Raw genomic sequence first — 19,957 nt, forward strand, 5'->3', positions numbered from 1 at the left:
AAGTTTTGAGTTTTACAAATAACTCATGGTGGCACTGTTTATGATAACCTGCAAGGAATCATCCATAACGTTTCGTGCATGCCCGGAACATCCTCGAGACATACCAATGTCGATTCAAATGATACCTACATGGCTTTCACTTATTTTGGGGCGAGTGCATAAACGTGTATACCTCATTTTACCATTATCATCTCTGATACCTTCATAAAATTCATGATTAAAAACTGACTGAAGGCATTCGGGATCCTTATAGGCTAACATAACATCCAACACTCCGTTCCCAGCACACATACACCCATACAGACATACACGCATGCACACATGCAAACATCTTTAACAATCCTCCCCCCCCCCTACACACACACACACACAGTCACACTCACGACAGCGACGAAATCATCGAAATACATACAACAAACACAGTGATAATGGCTATCAATCATCCCTATAACCATTCCACTGGAGTAGGAAATCTCATCAACCCAACTTTCATCTATTCAACGACAGATTCAAGCTAGTAAGAAAGCATCAGGCCAAGAAAGGGTTTTAATAAAAAGAAAAGTCAGTGGATCCCACTGGTTTGTTTGTTTGTTTGTTTGTTTTTTGTTTTTTGCTATGTTGTTCAGTTTTTTATTTAATGTGTGTTTTTGACTTATACTTCAATCCCCTTCCCTGTAAAGAAAGAGTTCAAGTGTGATCTCGAATAGCTGCAACGTTTTCGACAGACATCCTTATGCCAGGGGCGGATCCAGGAATTCTGTAAAGGGGGAGGGGCAACTAATATTTCTGGTGCCACTTCCGGGTTTCATTTCATTTTTTCTTTTTATTTCTTTTGTTTTTAACGAAAAATAAAGGGGGGGGGGCTTTCACCGGTTGCGCTCCCCTCTGGATCTGCCACTGTTATGTTGCTTCAGTATGTTTTATGTGTTCATTCATTTTTATTTTTTTTTGTGTGAGTGCGTCAAAAAACTTGTTAAAACCTTACATAACCTTGGATCGATGGTAAAAGAGAATAACAATCACCGATTGCGCACTATTTTTCTACTTTGATTGTGTGAGTTACATTGTGTGAATTAAATCTCCTCATCACTGTCCACAGTGCTTTGATTAGGTATTTCAAGGGTTAAGCAGTTTAACTCGTGATATAAAAAGTTGACATCATATGTGATTGTATCATAATGCAGTTGCCTCAAAATTCACTTTCGTGTTGCGTCTATCATCAATGCTCATAGTACAACACGTTTCGTTGTTCCATGAATTATATAATCAGGCGTTATGTCAAGAAACAATCGAGAATGGATATAAACTTGATAAACAATACCGAAGTCACACGTTTTGTTTGGTTTGATTTGTTTTTCTTTGGTTCAGGAGAAATCCTCTAACCGATGAATCTTCATAGGGCTTAGCAAGAATTTTGTCATGGCAACATCTTTCGCTACAACATTATGTTGGAGTGTCATTGATACAGTAAACATTGCACTGGCAGAGATCACCATGAGAGGTAGGAGGCCATCTACGTCAGGGCGTGAAAATATCTTGTGTTTTGACGGTTGCAGGCTGCTTGTTAGGGTTAAGTTGTTTCCCGGAGTTGTTTTCAAGACCAAGGACAAAGTTGAAAAGAGTGTCAAGAGAACCCCGCCGTCCTCGGCAAAGCCATGCAACCGTTTTTCTTTAACCTTCTACATGTTGTCTCTAGTATGAGGACGAGAAATGTAAGAGATCAATGGTTGTCCTCTGGGAAAGAAGTCATAGAAGTGTCTGTGTGTGGGCCTTTGAGTGCATGTGTTTGTTGCGAAAGCACGCTTTCTATGCATGATTGAGTTATCACATGTGTGTTTTCATATGTTTACGTGAGATGAGTGTGTAAGTGAGATGAGTGTGTAAGTATAGACCAGTTCGTAAATCCACTTTGCGCATGAGCAGAACAAGGTAATTTTTACCAACAGGTATGTTCGTGTGCAAAGTCAATTGGATAAGCATCTGTGATGTGATGATTGTTCATGAGATCCTTATAAGTAGTGCTTTCCAACACATCCACCAGACAGTATATCTGGTATTTGACAGAATCAACAGAAAAAAGAATAAAACAATAAAATGTATGCTTCCCCAGGTGTCAATTGACAGATCATTCTAGTCACCTGCTCGTTTATTTTTTGCTTGAAGATGAATTCCATAAATTGTTACGTCGGGCAAGCGTCGTTCGTTATGCTGCTTTCAGAACAAGTGAAATGCCTTGCCAACTGAGAAAAAAATAAAGGTCATTTGTACCGAACTAGCTTTTTCTTGCGTTTGTTTCAGATTTACTATTGGTTTTCATCTCAAAATGCTTTAAATGCATTGATCTTATCAAATTAATCTGATACTTGATATCATTGTCACAGTTTTACTTTCCGTTTGCTTTAATACTAGATGAGCAAAACTCGCAGACTTTTATCAAGATTTTCTAGTAGTTTCCCGTAAAGGATATCGGTAAATGGCGGCTAACATGCGGAAGCAGACGACACTTAAAAAACCAATGACAGATGACAAATGAATAGCTCATTTATTCATACACGGGACGGTTGAGTTAATAAATGACCAGTCAGAACAGGAAAACATTCACCATGCACGATAAGCGACCATTACCCTTGCGATTATTTGTCTCATTTTGGGTTTTCGGTGTAGTTCCTGTAGGCCTGCTCGTATAGTTAATTACTGAGTACCCACAGGCGAGGTGTTGTTATGCTTTCTGGCTCTGTACTTACCATTCCTTGAAAGAAAAATGAGATTAGATCAAATCAAGATATAAAACCAGCCCATGTTATGGCTGTCAGAAGACTGAATGAGCTGAACTGTTCGTTTGGTTATTCATGATAATGAACGACTTGAACTGATACCAAGACCAATTATCTGGCTGATTATAAGCCTACAAAGAAGTTTGTTTTTCTTTCATGCTCATGACTTATTGGGCAAACTCTACGCCTAGACGTTTGATTCAATGCGTGAACGTGCTATAATAATGGTCTATGAGGATGGTCGTCTTTGTAAGGAGTTAGTTCTTTACGCTTCAGCCACCCTTTTCATTCTGCTTCCAAAAAGCCGTTTAAATACGAATCGAAAAATGGCGTCATTCAATGTATTCGGTAGTTCAGCTACATGTTTAAAGCGAAAACAGGAGAAAGATTAGACTGCAGAGAAAGAATGCTGAACGAAATTAATGAAGCGTCGCCTTCAGAGGCTCGATCACAAAGTAACAAAACAGTTGTTATGATAGGAAATTAAAAAAAAAAACGACTGCTACAATTTATTTCTAAAACTTCGTGTGTGTTTTCACTACCCGAAACGAGTGCGTGATTTCCAACTATCAAACACATTGAAATACAGCACGATTGTCAATGAAAGACGTGGTCCTCAAAATAACTTTGCATCATAAAACAGAAATTGCAGACGTAGATAAATCGATTCGAATATACAGCCGGGCTAACCATCAATTTGACAATGTCTGTGGTTTATATTGTGCGTGTTGCAATCTCCAAATTAATGAATTCCTGGGTCGAATTGTTTTTATTGCAACTATTGATACATTGCTCTTTATCGACGTAAATAAGCACCAATTCTGACTTATGCTGATTCATGATATCCTCAACATTACTTATGTGGCCAAATGAATATCTTAATATATGTCATATATTTTGTGATATGTTTTTCTATTTTACTTCAGGTCATTTGGATACGTCCACCACAAACAAACAAACAAACAAACAAACAAACGAATAGGCAAACAAAAACCTTCCAAACCAAGATTTTGTCAATGACATCATCTGTCAATCATCACTGAAGTACTAATTATGATTAACAAAATACACTGCAGGGAGACAATCCCGTGCAAGTTATACTCGGTTTTTAGGGGAAGGTGCATTTCAATTCCATTCCACATGGTGTATAAAAGAGCTCTTTTATAATAATAATTTTGACTTAAAGGCAGCCGCGTATAACATGATTGCTTGCCCACGAAAGTGCTCAAGTGTTTTACTTGTCATGGGACGTAGAGTTTAGTCACTTTGACAAACTAAGTGGATGGTAGTAAAACTGTTCTCAATATCCACCCTGTCTTAGTCCACAGTGTTTGGTAACATAGGGCTGTATAGCAGTTATAACCATGACGCAGCAGTCAAGCAACATTAGTAATGATGTGAACAAATGATTCGTTGATCGATATTCTAGCCACGACCAGCGCTAAATCTGTCAGTGATTATTGTTTGCAGAACTAATGGACGGCAATCTAATTGAGTTTTGCGTATTCATTTTTGTGTTTTAGTTTGTCGACAAGCAAGATTGAATGCTTCATACTCACTGACGTTTTTCGTAATACATTAACTTTATCCCACCCTGTGTTTTCATCTTATCCTCTCCTTCCTTTTTAATCGTCGTTATGGGTCATGTTTCACAAAGTGCAAGTGAATTGCAGCAGGCAAGTTCTGTATTTCTTCGTCGGTTCACTGAAAAGTGCATCTTTTTTATTCGCAGATAATAATCAGCGACTTCCTTACGACCACCATTTAAACGTTTGGGTTTATCATCTCAAGCTGGACGTAACAAAATAGCAAGGAAAGGTGTATTCGTATTCGTACTACTGAACGTATGCAAGCATGATTTGATGAGTATCAGTTAACCCTGAAGGACACGCAAATCGGATAGGAAGCAATTATCCAAAGTAACAGCATGGGGAGAAATTAACGTCCATTGGTTAATTGGGAGCGTCTAATACGATGGCCCATGAGAGATGTTTACCAACATGGTGTCAGCGTACTCTCTATCGCATGAGCTTGTTATATATATATATATATATATATATATATATATATATATATATATATATATATATATATATATAACACAGTGCTTATATAGCGCATATCACTACCGTGGTGTCTCTATGCGCTTTAAGGAGAGGGATGAAGTAGAAAGAAGAAATGCAGTGTACAATATGTGTACCATAAATGCAGAACCAAACTCATTCATAATACTTTTTGAACAGAAATGTCTTGAGAGCAGTTTTAAACTTTAACACTGTGGGAGCTTCTTTTATATAACACGGAACAGCGTTCCACATTGTTTTAATGGTTTGAGGACTGATAGGATGGATACCAACTGATGCTACTACTAAGTACCAAGACTACTACTACTACTACTATACTACTACAAAGTTATACTGCTACTACTACTATACAACTACTATTCTGCTTCTATTACTAGGCCTACTACTACTATACTGCTACAACATACTACTGCTACTATTATGTATTGCTACCACTACTTCTACTACTACCGCTGCGACTACTTCTACTACTACTACTATTACTACTACTACTACTACTACTACTACTACTACTACTACTACTACCACACTAGAACTATACTGCTATACTACTATACTACCGCTGCTGCTGCTGCTGCTGCTACTACTACTACTACTACTACTACTACTACTACTACACTAGCACTACTGCTGCTGCTGCTGCTACTACTACTACTACTACTACTACTACTACTGCTACTACTACTACTACTACTACTACTTCTACTACTACTACTACTGATGACACGACATTTGCTTCTGCGACAATACTTATTGCTCTGGTCTTCATTTCTCCAAGGACTTATAGTGTTAGGGTTAGGGCGTGTGATAGGGTTTTAGGTTTAGTTTGATGAGAAGATTAGGATTAGGGTTAGGGTTATGGTTGTTGGTAGAATCTATGCTTGGCTTAGCGCGCAGATACTTAATGGGAGCAATTGGCGCAGGAGCAAATGTCATGGAACCACTACTATTATTACGTCTGCTGTAGCTACTACCATCCTCACTACTTTTACTTCTACTACTACTACTACTACTACTACTACTACTACTACTACTACTACTACTACTACTACTACTACTAGTACTACTACAACGTACTACTACTACCCAATATTCATCATCATCCTACGCATTATCTTTATCATGAGTCTCCAACAGAGTAGAAAGTGCCTTACGACGTTTAGTTTGATGAGATGAACAAGTGCCTTAGCCATTATTCATGTTATATTTACGCTTGATTTAAATGTCTTGTTCTCCCGTTTGAAGACTGCAGCATTTCAGACATGTTTGTTTCTGTCGTTCCGGTGGGGAACACGTGATCTTCACGGCATTCAAGGTCGGGTAGTCGTGGGCCTGGCTGCTCAAGAATATAATGCAAACAGCAAAAAACCTTTACAGAAGGAATTGCATTGTTCGATAACATCGCTTTCCTTGAGTTACCAGACAGACAGGCTAAGTTTTGAAAAGAAAGCATTTTTTCCCTCTCTCATTCTTCCTACGAACACAACAGAAATGCATGCATATTATACACGCTCACAATGATATTACTACGCACTTGCTACAAGTTGCATGGAGTGCAATGATGCTCACAAAGGTATAAAATAGTGTAGAATTTTTGTGGAAATCAAATTAATCAATCAAATCAAAATCTGCTCGAATGTTTGTTTTGTCAAAGACGACTTGCATATCTTTGTTGGCTTACAATTCGTTTATTTACAATATTATATAGATACAACAACATCATGATTTTTGTATAAATATAAATATATATGTATATGAACGTATAACGTATATATGCATATCATACACACAATGCATATACAAGACGCACGAATTTTCCAAGATTCAAATTTCCAGGTACTCTCGTTTTTTTTTTTTTTGGTGCCGCCATAGATGTGTAGTCCATGAGACAGGGAAAACTATGGTATGGGTAAATAGGTAAAGGGTTCACACAACTGTCACGCAAAATTCATGAATATAATTGCAAAAGCCACTCCCATTGCCTTACCGGCTTTCTGCATATGTTCACTATAAAAATGTAGAATGTTAGAAAAAAAAAAGATCTTTCAGTGGAGGCAGCTGCAACACGGTCACGATCTTTTGTTTTCGACACGCTGTGCATGCAGATTGCGACATCGATATTGAAACTTGTTCTGTAGGCTCCGGGGCTGATGTAAATGGAACGTGCTTCTGGTGCGAAATCTTGGTAGATATCCACGAAGGAATGTGTTGTCTAAAGGACATAAGAACTTGGGCATAATCCTTAGTGTTGATTTTGGTGGTTCACGAGTCCGGCAAGTTCACAACAGCGGTTTCCACTCTTTAGGGTATGAACTGACTACGAGCTTTGTTCAGTTTTAACGTTGTTATTGTGATGTGTACTGTTTTCACTCATTTATAATCAAGAAGATTTCAATTTCAAAGTCCTTGGAAATATCTCAAAAATTGAAAATCGAATCTACGTTCATAGAGTTCCCCAAAAGACCAAACATTTCGAAGTGTTTGGTCAAACTGTAAAACCTGTCTAAATGTCAACATTTGTTTGTTTTGCTACGGAGGTGAGAAGGAAGAATTAAAGGTTCCTTAAAATCTTGGAGCAATGTAACTGCAGAAATTGTCGCGGTATTACTTGTGCAGAAACTGCACACTTTAACATAAAGGTGATCCGAGAGAACATCTATAACCTAATGAAACTAGAACTGTTGAAGAAGACCACGCACTCCAAATCTCTAATGTTCCTACGATAAATGTGCTCCACGCTATAATTAAAGTGATAAAGTGCTCACACTCAATAACAATTAGATTCCATTTCTTCGGATTAATGTAGTTTTGGTTTTTAACTGACTCACGTCGCAACCTTTCTCTAGATGCGTGGTTTATAACTATTTCAGACCTTGACGAATTTAATGAGAACATTCATTAAGGCACAGACATTGACAAATAGGATTGTAAAACTTATAGTTCTTGTGGCGCTTTATGTCCTTTAAATGAGAGTTGATGAGTGTAACGTTATCAATGGTTATACCTTGAAACCTTTTAAGCAAATCTTAAATACATTGTCCGTAATTATGATTGTTTGTTCTGCAATTTTGTTTGCTTTTGATATGATAGAAACGTAATAGGTATGATATCCAACTTTACCTTCCGCTGTATCGTTTTATATTTAAATTATTTGAATTATCGACAAGTGTCCACACGCAGTGAGTATGCATTTTATTTAATCTCGGTGAGAGTTTATTGGGTCTTTCTCGTGTTTCACCGAGTTGAGAAAGGAAGACATCAAACCTATTGCCATACACCAGGGTGTATGACAGGTAAATATAACCGCAAAGGATTATACGTGCCACAGATGATTTGGAAAAAAAAAAGTTTCATTCGCAGACTGCTTAATCCCATACAGTACATTAATTTGATAGCGTGTCTACAGCAAGACGCCAGAATCTATGTGGCTATTATCATTATCTGCAGGAGGTGTCAAGTCAATGTAGATATTTGTTTGTTTAGTTACAAAATACTAGTATCTTTTCCGTCAGGTGCAATGTAATCATAATTGTTAACGAAAGTTAAAGATGCTTTCCTCGAATCATTGATCAATTCGTGCTTATCGCCTTCACATTATTCCTGCCAACGATACACTGTAACCCCTTGTGATTGCATCCAAAGCATTAAAAAAAAATGACCCATGCATGTCGGCATAGAAATAGATTTTCGTGATTTGATGGTGCATCTTTTCATCATTAAAAAATATTTATCATCAGAATTTAAGGAAATATAGAGTAAGAAATTATCTCTCATTGAAGTCCTGCGTTGTTCATCTATAATATTGTTTTAGTAGCAGGACTGCCAAAAGCCTCTCAATCCCTATTATTTGTGACTGGTTCTTAAATTGGTAGCTCAGGTGAAAAGATTACAGTTTCTGTATCTCTCGTGGTCGGCAAATGTTTGTAAATTCTGTCTGGTCTTGTGCAGATTGAAAAGAATCTCACCAGTTCCGTCTAAGCCGGGGTCTAAGCTCTCTTCAATTTGAGATATACCGTCACATTCAAAGATGTCAGTAATTAGGAGGAAGTGAATTAAAGAAAAAAGAATCTGCAGTGAAATTACCTTAGGATTAGACAGGTTAAAGGATGACTGGCTCTATTCGGATTTTGTGATATGTAATATGTCGCCCATGCATTGCGGTCCTTACATTCATTACCAATGAGATTTCGCTGCCTGAAAGCACGGTGTTATCTTGACAGACATGGCAACGGCTGCTACAGCCAAGAAACTCTTATGCTGTCTTGGATTTGTCTATTTTTGTGACTTACTATTGCAGTGTTCTACTGTCATCCCTCCTGCCAGTACTTTGCTAAATTTCACAAATCGTGCGAGTTTAACTCGTGTATTAAACGTCTTTTCTATAATTATTCACGAAAGGAAATTTGAATTGTAATCAACCAGTCTGACTATGAAATCCAGATTACAGATACAGGTCACCTATTTAATGAACATCTTTTGCTAAAAATAGCCGGGCAGTTGCACTTGCCCATGCATGGTCAGTTTATCATAATCACAATTGTGACGTCGAAGACGTCGGTATTGTTGCTCGGCAACTGCAAAAGGAATCTTTGTTATTGACAAGGTTACACTGGCGTCAAGTTGAAAGCTTTTTGAGGTCTACTGTAAGCCAGCGTTATGGTTATGTTCATCGTATCGTAATCTCGTAATAAAAAACAAATGTAGGTCATCACGGAAAAGCCTCTCGTAGAAGCTGAAGCTCTCATATTTCATCCACGTATAATCCCCAATAATTTTGCTTCTCTCTTTTTTCTCACTCCCTCCCTCTCCTCTCCTCTCCTCTCTCTCTCTCTCTCTCTTTAGATCTCTCTCTCTCTCTCTCTCTGTTTCTCTCCCTCTCTTATGTCGTGTCTGGTGGTTCTCTGGTATTCTTATCTATATGCTATCGACATTCGTGCCTGTATAGACTTGAAGGCAGGACTTCTCTCTTGGTTTCGCAGTAAATAATAATGAGAAAATGCAGAATTTGGTAACTATAGAAACGATCAGTTTTAAACAGAGCGCATGAGTGTGTGTACGTGTCTACATGTCTGTGTGTGTGCATGTGTGTGCGTTTGTTTTTGTGTGTTTGAGTGTAATAATGTTTTACCACGATTTCATGTTTTACGAGTTGCCATATAGACTGTCATAGCGATGATAGGTGTATAATAGAGATCCGGTACGAGAGGGGGTAACCAATGTATTATTGCTAAACAATATCCGCAGAATATTGTTTGGTTTTCATATTTATTCTTTTCGTATGCAACCTTTTTTGAGAAAGAGAGCGAGAGAAAAGCAAACACAAAAAAGAGCCGTGGGTGATTTATCTCTCAATAATGAGGTAATTATGCTGACAGCACACTGTCTATGTCAATCACAATATTTGCCTTATTGGTATGTAGGCCTACATTTAGCTCGCGGTCATAAGAACAGGCTAAAAATATCCATATCTATAATATAGGTATCGTTGGTAACTTGATATGATGACCTATGCATCTTGTAGTCACGAGCGATGCCATCGTGTGATTTGTTCGTTTATGGAGCACCGAAATGATAAGCACATAAAACGGAATACTGTAGTCATAGCAATCATTGTTGCATATTCCAGTTGGAAGATAGAGATATAAACAGGGAGTTCATGTAGAAACTTTCCAATATCTAATCTGGTTGAAAAGATAAGGTTATTGATAGCATAAGGCCATGAAACGATGTTGTGGTTCTGGAAATGATTTCCATATCTTATACATGCGAGCAAGCAAGTTCATCGTGTTACTGGCAGGTTCCATGACATTTGCTCCTGCGACAATTGCTCCCCTGATATATCTGCACGCGAAACATAATATATCATTCATAGGAGCAATATAATTGTCAAATTCTACCCGCAAACATAACCCTAATACTAATCCTCGCATCAAACTATAAACCTAAAACCTTATCACTAACACTCACCCTTACCCTAACCCTGAGTCCTTGAGAAAATAAGACCGGAGCAACTGTCGGAGGTACAAGTTCTTTGTCACCGCATTTTTAGAGCGTCAACTTCTAATTTTTGTACATGGTTAGGTATAAAATATATCATACACGTATATCATGTATTATGTATTCTGATGTGAACAGATTGTGAGATGTAGACATGTCAAAGCCGTGAGAGGTCATTCTTGTGACAGAACCACAACATCTGCTCTCTGGGGTAAACTTCACTCAAGCTATGAGGAAAGTTCTTTAAGAAAAATGGGGAAGTGGTATCGATTGTAATATCGATTGCAATGACCCTTACTCCGAATTTCGGCCCGAAGATAAGACGCATATTGAGACGAAGTGGCTTTGAGCTGAAAATAATCTTGATTGACCATCCCTCGTGATGGTTCACAGATATGACAGAATGCATAGTTTCGCTCATTCGGGTAAGCTTGTCTCCCCCTTCCCCTCTATCTATTTTTCTCTGTGAAAAGAAAATATGAAGAAAAACGACGTGAGTGTCGAGCAAGAGCAAGATATCAATAGTTGAACTATAGGGTAACTCTCAGCTTCCGTTTATTCGATTAACAGAACTGTTGCACCATGCATGACGATTATACTCCTGGCCCTATAGCACGGGTTGTGGGTTCGATACCAATACACGTTGCTCGCATTTCTGAACTTCCTCATCTTTAATATAATGACAATAACAAATCGGTTCCATTTGAAACAGGCTGGTGTACAGCATGATAGATACCTCGCTATTATAGGGTATCGTATGAGAAGCTAGATTTACAAGGGAAGAATGAGGAAGTGGATCGATGATGCAAAAAGTCGTTAAAAAAGGCTTGTCTCATACAATTCAATTTATCACTATCAACCACGATGGGCTATGCCAAGTATCAGTGTATTTGCTAATAAATACAAACAAAGGGGAGTTCGACAGATGCAACTATGAACAATGATAATTTATTGGACAACGCGAAATATTTTCTTTTCAGCACAAGCTCGTCTATAAGGAACAGACATTAGCAATAAGAAAGAATGAAAAGAATAAGACCGAACAACAAACGTAAAAACAAGAACGAAAATGAAATCTTAATGAAAACATGCCACATAACAGTAGGCCTATAGATGTATAAGCCGTCATTGGTTTGTGCGGTGTAGCAACACATGTAATACCGTATTATTGTTTAACGCCAGTTTAAATTCAGACGAATTGGATGGTGAGTGTCCTATCAATATCTGACATGTATGCATGTAAAGAAAGTAATTTGCCTGATGGTGTACTGTTAGTATAATTCATTCAGCCAAGTTTGATCTCAACGACAAATATCGTTATCTGTTGATGTCACGCACAGTTTGTAACTGCATTAATCTTAATAATACTCCCCTCCACAACATACGAAAAGTACAAAGCGGAAATGGATGATGACGTAACATAAGTTGATTAAGGATAGCAAGAGAAAATAAGCAATGACGCACGTGGATCTTCCAGGAACGTAATACTCTCCATGGCAAAAAAAAAAAGAAAAAGAAAAAAAAAAAGAATAATCTGAACAGATGTTATAAGTCTTACTCGACATGATTCTATATACTCATGCAGTCTGTGAAGTAATGCTAGCCTTAATATTCCCATATTCAAAAGATGACAAGAAACGGAAGTGGGTTACTTGCAGACATGACCAAACCAAATCCTCCTCATCACTGAAGGCTATTCTGTCAATCATTCTTAACAATGGAAACCAAGTGTCTTCAGTCACGTCCATTCTGTGATAAGTCTTTCGTTGCAAGGATTTCCGAAGCGACCAGTATACTCAAGCCTTTATTGAGCCTCGTAACATAATTAGACGTAATCCGTGTATCTCCATACGCCCCTTTCCTTGAGCCAATTGTATTTCAGTCACGTCTGTGTAAGGAATCGGGTTATCCACTCGTAAGAACAAAAAGAAGAGGTTGGATCAATCCTCCCGGATATTAGGAGAACAATGCAGGGGCGTCTTAATGAGTCTATTCAGAGTTAGATTAAGTAATTATGTGGGATTTTTTTTTTAGTAGGGCTGTTGGTATCGTAGTAGAAAAAAAAAAGAGTATTGGTGAACACCTGGCACAAATGAGTGAAGAAAAATCAAAACTCTATACCATGGCCCATAAACGTCAATCTTTCGTCAGCAACAAGTAATGTGTAACAAGTCAGGGCAATTGGAGCTTCTTGAACAGCTCAGAAAGCATCCAAAGAGAGAAAGAGAGAGAAAAGCATTGTACTCATCACGCGTTCACAGACTAAGCTGTTGTCGTTTTACCATTATGAGGTGAAGGAATCACGATGCCTGTGAATATACATAAAGATGATAACTTTCCCTTCCAACTTTGAGGGCAATTCCGGACCAGTTAAAAGTTAATTTGAAAGAAAGTGTATAATTTTACAAGTACAACAATGAAAATGTCATCAATGGTATTAATAAGCATCGGAAAATTTTAATATGAAAATATGACACAATGCATCAATACTAATAGAACCCACCAGTGAAAGCATGAGGAAAATCGGACAATCCGTTCAAAAATTATGAATTTTCAAGTTTCAGTGTCGTCATCACTGGATGAGAAGACTACAAGAGGTTGTCATGTCACGTGTGTGGAACAATTATAAAGAAAATGATAGAAAAAAACTTTTATATTTCACTCTTCTCGCATGATAAAAGAGGACTCGACTTGTCTCCTTCAGAAAGCAGGGGAATAATATTACCCTAATATAATTATATCAGTGACAAGTAAAGGGAATGTGCATTTGAAATTCTCTTTATATTTCCTTATAATCGTTCTATGCATGTGACAGCACAAGATGTAGCAGTCTTCTCATCCGGCAGTAATAGCGCAGAAACATCAAAAAATTCAAGACTACTGAGTGGATTGTCATATTTTCCTCAAACTCTCACTGATGTGTCCTACTGATATTGCTGCATTCATTCAATTCACATGTATGTTACAAGGTAAAAACTTTTTCTTTAACTCTTCCCTGTCTCGGTTCCCCTCCGTAGATTTAGACTTTTTTCGCTTAACAATTTCTCTTAATTCCCCCTCCCCTTATGGGCCTAAACGCTCTACGCATGTGACATAATAAGCTGAGGTAGTCTTCTTATCCGGCAGTGATAGCGCAGAATTATTAGAAATTCATAACTTTTGAATGGATTGTCACAATATTTTCCTTAAACTCAAACTCTCACTGATGTGTTCTACTATCATTGCTGCATTCACTCAATACACATGTATATGAAGGTGCACTTGTCCTTTAAAGATTACCAGACAAAGTAGCATGCAATTTGACTGAAAAAGAGTGAAAGAGATATTGTGTGTTTGTACGTATCTTGCCTCGTATCGCGTTCCGCTAGTTACTTGATAATGAGTTTGCAACTGGGGAATACGAGAAGTGCCCTAGATAATAATAATGGAGGCATAATTGTAACTTGCATCATATTAATTGCTGATTGTTTAATTTGCTAATGGTTTCCTATAAGCGTGTCCAGAAAGTGATAGAAGACATCTTACAAAAATTGATGAGTAAATAGCGTTTTTCATTCACATATTAATTGAAAGGTTAAAGATATAGCTCTCTGGGTCTTCCTCGCCACATCAACGTGGGCGTCATCGGATCAATTTGCCTCAGCTGGTGGCGGGGTGCAGCCGCCGGGAGTACCCTTGACACTCCTGTATGCCCTACTTAGCATGACAATACCGAAGGGGACAATGGGCGACATAGGGGGGTATGAATACACGGTGGTTAGTACACTGGTTGTACGTGTGTACGAACAATCCAAACCCTCGCTCGAGGCTCTAGCGAAATTGCAAGTATTGACTTTTTGAACCGTGTTACCAATTTGCCGTCCGTAGTTACCAAACAGAGATCGAATGCTTCCAATCAACGTTATTCATGACCGATGATCTCACTGAAACGCTCTCTCCCACTGCGTCCAAACATGTTACATTTCCATTTAATGCGAACACTGCAAAAAGTCCGGTGTTAAATAGTGAACACCGAGCTGGTGTTAAATTTTCGGTGCTCATTTATGGTGTTAAATTAACACCTCCGGGTGTCATATCCAAATTTTAAACTGTGTTTTGAAGAGTTTCTTAGTAACTGCACTTCTTGTTGATTTTTAATTTAAACAAGACGATCAAGAATTTTACATTAAAATACTAGATTTTTGAAAAAATGTGAAAATAAATTTACATCAAAGTAACACCAGCTGGTGAGGTCTCTTATTGAAGCTGGACGGGTGTAAAACCATTGATATTAAAACCAACAAATATCAAATCAACACCATGTGGTGTCATTTTTGAATTAACACCAGTACAGTGTCAAAATAACACCAGGTACAGTGTCAAAGTAACACCACGAAGTGTCAGGTGGACACTTTTCAACACCATCACAGTGCATTTTCAACACCTGTGGGTGTGGTCCTTTATTGAAGTTTGATCGGTGTTAGATTTAACACCCGTGGTGTTAAATCTAACACCGATGTTTTTACAGTGAACTATGTCTCCTTGATTGTTCGGATAGGGACATTTCGGAGACATATACTTCTGTATAATACTTCTGTATAATGACGAAAATAACGAAAACAATATAAATCATGGCAACAGTGATGATTTAATGACGGCGCTTTATCATTGGCAATACATAATTGAGGCTGATAATAATGATACTGATTTATTTAAAAAAAATGAAAGAAACTATACCAAAGAAAAAATACCATCGACATATAAAACTGCACTTTGTCAAGGATAATGATTAATACATTCTTCTAAAAAAGACAAGAATTGACAAACACCAGATGTCAAATGAGCTGCATGCCTACATGAGGTCAACAATGAGGTCCTAGTTAACCCCCTTCTGCGCCAGTGACTTTGGACTGTGTGTACAACACTATGGGATTTTGTGTGGCAATCGACACCCAAAGAACACGGCGGGTTAAAGGCCATGAGGACAACAAACAAATTGCAATCATGTCCTGTTGATTACAACTGCCTCAGAAGAAGAACCTAAACAAGGACAGAAGCAGAACGGTAAACAAAAACAAAACACAAGCAAATACAAAAGTAAAAGATTATAGCATCAGCCAAGCCATAACGAAATAAATGATAACCGTTTTTTTTTTTTCAGTTCCTCGCCAACCATAGTATTACCCATCAGGCCTATTCGGGAATCTTAATTGAGTTCTTCGCAAAGAAGAAAACTATACATTTCCATTGTGTTCATGTTTGGATGTTACTTTTCTTTTTTACTTTTTCGTCACTGAACCATAGGTATTTTGTCTGAACTTTTCAAGGATAAAAGCTCGCCATTGCTTCCTGAGTGAGCACAGAATGAATGAACATAATAGTCTCAATAACGGCTTTTTCTTGGTAGAAGCAGCATAAGTGCAGTGCATTTGAAAGCGAATCATAGAATGTGCTATGTTCAAGACTTCAGTAGAATAGATGACGTAGTTATGAGTAAGCTTGTTTGCGCATGCACATGCAGAGGAACTACCATTCCCGTGTGCGTAAATAAGATCTGTTAGACTGCAATTTTAGCATTCAGGTGGTATCCGTGATATGGTGAGAATGACATCATTGCATGCAGCAGACCTCGCGATCACCCTTGTTTATTCGAATAATCTTATCGATGAATCTCTACGCCTCTTGCAAATTGGCAATTAAACATTAGCATCGTGAACCCACCGCCTTTCACTTGCTACTAGTCGCATACCATCCCCATGTGGTACTCAATAACTACGGCACAACAATAGATGCATTAGACCGTCGTTTCTCGCTGCCTTAGAAATCAAACGAAAGGTGGTATTGTGTGCCTTTACTCAGTGTTGAGGTAATGCGCCTACGCTCTCTGACAGCCTCCCTTGAACACGCGCGGAAAAACACAGCCTCAGTTTTGCCGATCATCTCAGTAGCAAATGGATGCCAGCCATGACATGTCGTGGAATTGATACGGTTTAAGTTTACCGAGGGCAGTACCTGTGGATTTTTATCGTGCTAGAAAATATTACATTGCCGGAGGCGAAATGGCGTTTTGGAAGAGGCGGAGCAGGAATTTTGAGCCGGTGTCTCCCCAGACCCGATACACGGTGACTTATCTTGGACACGAGGAGATGTCGGGGAAGGTGGGATTGGATAATACTCTAAAGCCCGTCGACGACTTGTTCCGCCAGTTCAAGACTAATAAGTCTAAATCGCCAGGCAGGATGCAAATCGAGGTCGTGAATAACGGCATCAGAGTTCAGCCTATGGATGCTGGGGTGTCTACGCTGTTTGTCGGTTCGCCATATCTCAACTCAGAAGGTACTGACATCTTCTTCCCGATTCACAAACTTTCATTCGGCGCCGCGGACCCGTTCCATACGAGAGTGTTTTGCTTTGTGTCGCGCAACGATAGCCCGTCCCAGAGCAGCCACTGGGACTGTCACGCTGTTCTCTGTGACTCGACGGCCATGGCGAAAAATCTTACTCTCTATCTGGTGAAAGCGTTCCAAAGAATCGGGGATTCCAAAGACAACCCACTTGTGTCTGGCCGTAGAAGCAAAAAGACTACGACCGTTCACATCCTGCGTGAGCGTGGGACTTCGGAGTACCAGCTGAGCAAAAAGAAAGGTAAACGACCTCCTGTTTCCACTATCAGAGTCACTCTCAACGTCGAAAGCAAAACAGAACAGTTTAGTAGCAAACAACTCGAAGAAAATAAAACGATAGCAGACATCCTGGCCAAACAACAGAGTATGGAAGTCGAAATAAGCAGAGGTGATGTGGAACGGACAAGACGCGACGTTAAAGACAATGGTAACACCATCGTTCTCGCAGGTCATTCCGACAAGGAGAACGAAGGCGAGGACGAATTAGCCGACGATGGTGACGAAATGCCACAGGAAATAGAGGTGACAGTTGCGATGAACCCTGAAATGAGTTCCCCGCCGGAGTCGCCCCGCAAATCCCCCCGTACGGGTGAGACAACGAGCAGTGGGGAGGAAAACGACGTGCAATTCGTTGATGATGTGCAAACGTCCACGGACGGTAAGACTTTGCCGCAGGCGATGATCACGACGATGAGTCCTCCAGACACGCCCGGCTATCTATCCTCGGAAGACAAAGACAAAACGAGTGCATTTTCTGACGTGTCATCCGCTTCTAATTCTCGTGTTGAGACTAGGAATGTTGTTGACACGGACACGAGTAGGACATTATCGTCATCATCACCCACACAAAAAGAGGAAGATTCATCCCCGCCAAGTGCTCCGAGGAGAACATCTCCGTCTCCCCCAAACTCATCACCTACCGCATCCCAAAGGACCACAGACGTTAAGGCATCCACGTGTGATTCGTCGACGGATGCCAAAAATACTGAGAAGAAAGCCAAACGCGAGAAAAAGTCAGTGCGTTTCAGTGAAAGTCCCGAGCTTATAGGATGAAAGGTTATTTGCGATTTCTTTTATGATGTGCTTTTTGATGTACACTAGTAGGGTGGCAATTATTTTTGGATTGATGGAGTGTGGCAGTGTTTGGAAGCAAAGCAGCAATAAGATTTGAAGTCTGGAAAAAATCTTAACGTGTGTGAGCCTGAAAGGAATGAAGGTCTTCTACGGAGATATGATACGGGCATTGGAACAAACAAACGTAGGCCTATAGCTGTACAAACAGATAACAAGACGCAATGTTCAACATGGATATGAATCTTGGTGAAATCTGAAACAGGGTTGACTACTGATTGACGATATAACCTGTATTTTCCACCTAGATTTGCCAACTGTGACGACAAAGAAGTGCATATATTAAGTGCACGCATTGAATGCCAAACCGCAGTACGAAATTTGTCTCATGATATTATTTCCTATATTGTGCAAACTAAAACACGTATGTAATGTTCTTATTTTGATTACTTCATGCTTGTATCCTATGTTCAATATATTCCCATTTACAAATGTACTGCTTTACTTCAACTAAGCTTTACTTCAACACTATCTACTCTTCCTCGAACTACTTGGAATACGTTTTACGCCTGTAGTTACAAATCATTTTTCATATTCATTTCATATTGTACCCGTCATTGGTCCTCGAGAATTATGCTACATTTAAAACATATCCTTAATGAGCATCTACAGTGTACATGTACGGTATTTTTCATCATTTCACAAAGGCATCATTTACAAGTCCCCTAAAATTGCAGCTCCACTGGGTCTTCCGAAAAAAAAATTCATGCACTTTGATGCGCTCTTGCATAAAAAAAATCTGCTAATATGAACCCCCAGGTAACCGAAATTTTAATGGTAACAACGTCCGGAAAAGGGGTCGTCGGAGCAACGACTGTCAAATTTACAGAAGTAAATAAAGATAGCTATACATTTTTACCTGATACTGTATGTGCTTAAACTAAAAATTTATCAATCCCAATACAAGGAAATAGACTGCAATGAAAAATAAAAGATGGTACGAGATGTATGGTTGTATTTCTGCAGGGATCATAGCGAAAATTGCCAGAGTAATGTGATAAATTGGATCTATAGCAAGTAATATTCAGTCGCATTTGGTGAAATGAAAGAAAGTTTCCCTATATCATTTCTGAGTGTATTTTTTCTTAAATTGAAATCCAAATCATGTGTGCACACAGCCAGATAGTAATTAATCTGTGACTGGTTGTTGTGTGTGTACTGTCATGAACTTTTGCATGTTATTTTTGATCAGCCTGTAATGTGATGTTTAAAATCATGTCAGTACATTTTGTATGTATGTGAAGATATTGTAAATGTAAATTTTATATTTAAATGGATTACACTGATTATGTATAAGAGACGTCGAATTAAACTCTTCTTACACAAAAACATCGAATCTGCTTTGATCTGTAACGTTTCTAGGGAAGAAACTAGAACTTTCTTTAGATTTCAGATCGATTGAAAGCATGTCAGACCCTGTTAACTACTCGAGCTCATGCTCATTATTACCTGTTTTAACGCTTGAACATGAGTACATGTACGACTAAAACATGCGAGCTGCATACAATGTAATTATTATCTCCTGATAATATATATACATATATATATATATATATGCATATATATATACATGTGTATATACATATAC

At 38.6% G+C, this 19,957-nt stretch overlaps 1 protein-coding gene across 1 annotated transcript; it reads left to right on the plus strand.

Annotated features, from left to right (window-relative positions):
• The first annotated feature begins 16,893 nt into the window (after positions 1-16,893).
• LOC139742308 (uncharacterized) lies at positions 16,894-18,445 on the plus strand. The gene has a single exon (XM_071652889.1). The coding sequence runs from the start codon at positions 16,894-16,896 to the stop codon at positions 18,289-18,291; it is 1,398 nt and encodes a 465-aa protein (XP_071508990.1). The 3' UTR covers positions 18,292-18,445.
• Positions 18,446-19,957: the final 1,512 nt, after the last annotated feature.

Source organism: Diadema antillarum, unplaced genomic scaffold (assembly GCF_040938485.1).
Source record: "Diadema antillarum isolate AM-2024a unplaced genomic scaffold, OU_Dant_1.0 scf00000032, whole genome shotgun sequence".
NCBI lineage: Eukaryota > Metazoa > Echinodermata > Echinoidea > Diadematoida > Diadematidae > Diadema > Diadema antillarum.

What these genes read in the sequence shown, in the direction of transcription:
- LOC139742308 (XM_071652889.1), top strand. Translation starts at nt 16,894, where the DNA reads ATGGCGTTTTGGAAGAGGCGGAGCAGGAATTTTGAGCCGGTGTCTCCC.